Source organism: Echinops telfairi, unplaced genomic scaffold (assembly GCF_000313985.2).
Source record: "Echinops telfairi isolate 266 unplaced genomic scaffold, ASM31398v2 ScPeMD7_3533;HRSCAF=4204_0, whole genome shotgun sequence".
Taxonomy (NCBI): Eukaryota; Metazoa; Chordata; class Mammalia; order Afrosoricida; family Tenrecidae; genus Echinops; species Echinops telfairi.
This window is the reverse complement of record NW_022107431.1, coordinates 85343707-85346757: the sequence shown is the minus strand read 5'-3', so window position 1 is coordinate 85346757 and position 3051 is coordinate 85343707. Positions and strand designations below refer to the sequence as shown.

Sequence of the window (3051 nt, the reverse complement as noted above, 5' to 3'; positions counted from 1 at the left end):
TCTTTCTTATACATATATGAGTGTCTCTGGATTTGTTTCTCTAGTCAACCCAGACTAACACAGGCCTCTCAAAGCCTCATTGAAAAGTAATCATCTATGTAATAGTTGTTGAAAACCAAAGTCTGGCAATGTTGATAAAACGGTATGCCGACTTTCTGTTTCACTCTAAAAGACTTCTTTCTTGTATGTTTTAGTCAAAGAAGTTTGGCAGAGATCACGGAACTTATCCATACCGCTCTCCTTGTGCATCGTGGGATCGTGAATTTAAATGAAGTGCAGTCTTCTGATGGGCCACTGAAAGACATGCAGTTTGGAAATAAAATAGCTATCCTGAGTGGAGACTTTCTTCTAGCAAATGCCTGCAATGGACTCGCTCTACTGAAGAACACCAAGGTAAAATCGAGCGGGTCTGCTGGGTCTGGACACAGTCTGTAGCTACCGAGATGCCGGTAGAGCCGCGAAGGTCTGCGCGCCGCTGCGACCGCCCCTCTCACAAGTGCCTGTTCTCTGCTGCTAGTGACAATGATGGCATGTCACGGTAAAGGCTGAGACAGTGCTGAGATTAATTTCTTTTTTCCCCTGACTGTAGTTGAATTTATATTTTAGTAATAGAATAGCTTTAAATATTTAAACTAAAGAAGATTTAAATAAACATTACCTATAATCTCACAATTTAAAGATAATCACTGTTATTTAATATTTTTATTTTGTTGTTCATTTATACTTTTATGGACTGGATTTTTTTTATTAACCTAGAGAGTTTGCTATGTATAAGATTTTTTTCTTCATTTCCACTTCTTTCTGCCCTGCTTCGTAGTAAAGTACTATGGAAATTTTTCCCAGGCTCTTAGGCATTTTCATAAACTTTCTTTTTTTTTTATCATACATTTTCTAATGACTGTGTAGTAGTCATTGTAATACCATTTGTCTTCCTCATATTTAAATATTTAGATTGTCTCTAAATGTTTGTAGTCATGAATAACTGCACTGAGCATGTTTTCCTTCATTTCAGATTATATCTGGATAAATTACCTTGAAATAGTTCAAAGGATAGAAACTTATTTCATATTCTTGAATTCAAACACTAGTTCATACATTGTCAAGCTGCTTTTTAGAAAAGTTGTAGCAGTGTTCCCTACATAGCAGTTGGTAGTAGCTTTAATATAAGGTAACAGCAACCTAAACAAATAGAAAATTTTCCCTTGTGAAAAATCCTCCAAATAGGCGGTCTGAGGTTGGTGAGATGATCCTACAAAGTCAGGGAGCAGATCTCTCTGATCTGCCATCCTTATCTCTCCACCTCTTGGCCCACTATGGTGGCTTGTCCTGCTACCATGTTCTTATTTCAGTCAGGAGGAAGGAAGAGTCTGTGTTCTGTTTTGTTAGGGACAGACTCATAAACCTGTTCTAGAATCCCATCTGATTTGGTATTTGTCTTGAATTTTAATTTTCTAGCAGAAAATGCTATAGCTATTACAATTATATTAGAATAGATGAAAATGGGTTCAACACATGCTCACTTGTACTTTTTGCCTCTGCCTTAATTTTTGAATTGTGTAGTCTGATAGTGTATGAGACCCATCCATGCACAATGAAGGGAGTTCTCATTTTAATGTGTTCTTCAATCTAAAAGATAACCACCAATAACACTTTGCTTTTCCCAACCCTTTGCAAACAGAGGATTAACTACCACCGCCCAGTGGAGAGTACTTACCAATACAAGAAGGCAGGCACACTCAGAGATAAGCATCTATGAACAAGCAACTCCATGCTCTCTTGGGCATTCGTGGGAGCAGTAATTTATGCTGCCAATCCACTTGTCCCCATGGTATATCACCAGCTTGACCATGGTCTTCCAGACTCACAACCCTTCCAGGCTCCAATTGATAGGCACAGTGGGAAACAAAGGACATTCTCATTTCTGTTACTGAGAAATATATCTGAGAAAAGAAATCTGATCATTCTACTGCAAAGTGAGTAGCGAGTAGACTAAACTCACTTGTATGGTACAAATCTATAACTATTTGCTTGTTTGATTTTACAGTAAACCCGTTAGGCAGCAATATGCTCAAAAAATAAAAGTACATTTTCCACATTTTTTAAATACTTACTTTATTTCTCAAGAAAGTTGGTAATGAATGTGTAGTTTGCACAAAATGTTTCTTGATATTACTATCCACATGGAGGTCTAAGTAGTTAGGCCTGGTGGCTCTGTCGTTATGAGGGAGTACCCAAAAACACTGGAATTGAGCTGGGGGAGTAGAGTTTCCCTAGTACGCTTTTTTTCTACTAGGCGAGCATCCGGCAACTCACTCTGAGTTGTGCACCCACTTAAGTTGTTCACCTTCCCAAGTGTGCATCACCTGGGAAGGTTCTCTCTGGTCACAGTGAATTTTTTCATAAAAGCAGTTTTGCGTGAACCTCAGTTTTTGGTGTGATGGCCGATTTAAGAGAATAGCATGTGGCTGTGAAATTTTGTTTCTTGCTCGGGGGGAAAAATGTCACAGAAACTGTTGTGATGTTGAACACAGTTTATAAGGACAGCACTGTGAGAACAACTCAAATGTACGAGTGGTTTTCTCATTTCAAAAAAGGTGAAATGGGACCAATAATGTTTCTTGATATTTACTATCCACCATGGAGGTCTAAGTAGTTAGGCCTGGTGACTCAGTAGTTATGAGGGAGTACCCCAAAACACTGGAATTGTGCTGGGCGGAGTGGAGTTTCCCTAGTACGGTACCAGGAAGGGAAGGGGAAGGTGGGAGGAGAAAAGGGAAACCGATCACAATGATCTACATATAACCCCCTCCTAGGGGAATGGACAACAAAAAAGTGGGTGAAATGAGACAGCGGTTTGTGAAAGACATGAAAAAAAAATTTATGGGAGGGTGGGGGTGGGGTGGGAAATGAGGAGCTCATACCAAGGGCTCAAGTAGGAAGAAATGTTTTGAGAATGATGATGGCAACATATGTACAAATGTGCTTGACACAATGGATGGATGGATGGATGGATGGATGGATGGATGGATGGATGGATGGATGGATGGATGG

General features: G+C 39.5%; 1 protein-coding gene across 1 annotated transcript in view; it reads left to right on the top strand.

Annotated features, from left to right (window-relative positions):
* Nucleotides 1-3051, top strand: part of PDSS2 (decaprenyl diphosphate synthase subunit 2) — a 314695-nt gene that overhangs the window by 171243 nt on the left and 140401 nt on the right. Inside the window, exon 3 of the mRNA XM_004696235.2 lies at nucleotides 195-393. Coding sequence (XP_004696292.1) covers nucleotides 195-393 — 199 coding nt within the window. The remainder of the gene's footprint in view (nucleotides 1-194; nucleotides 394-3051) is intronic.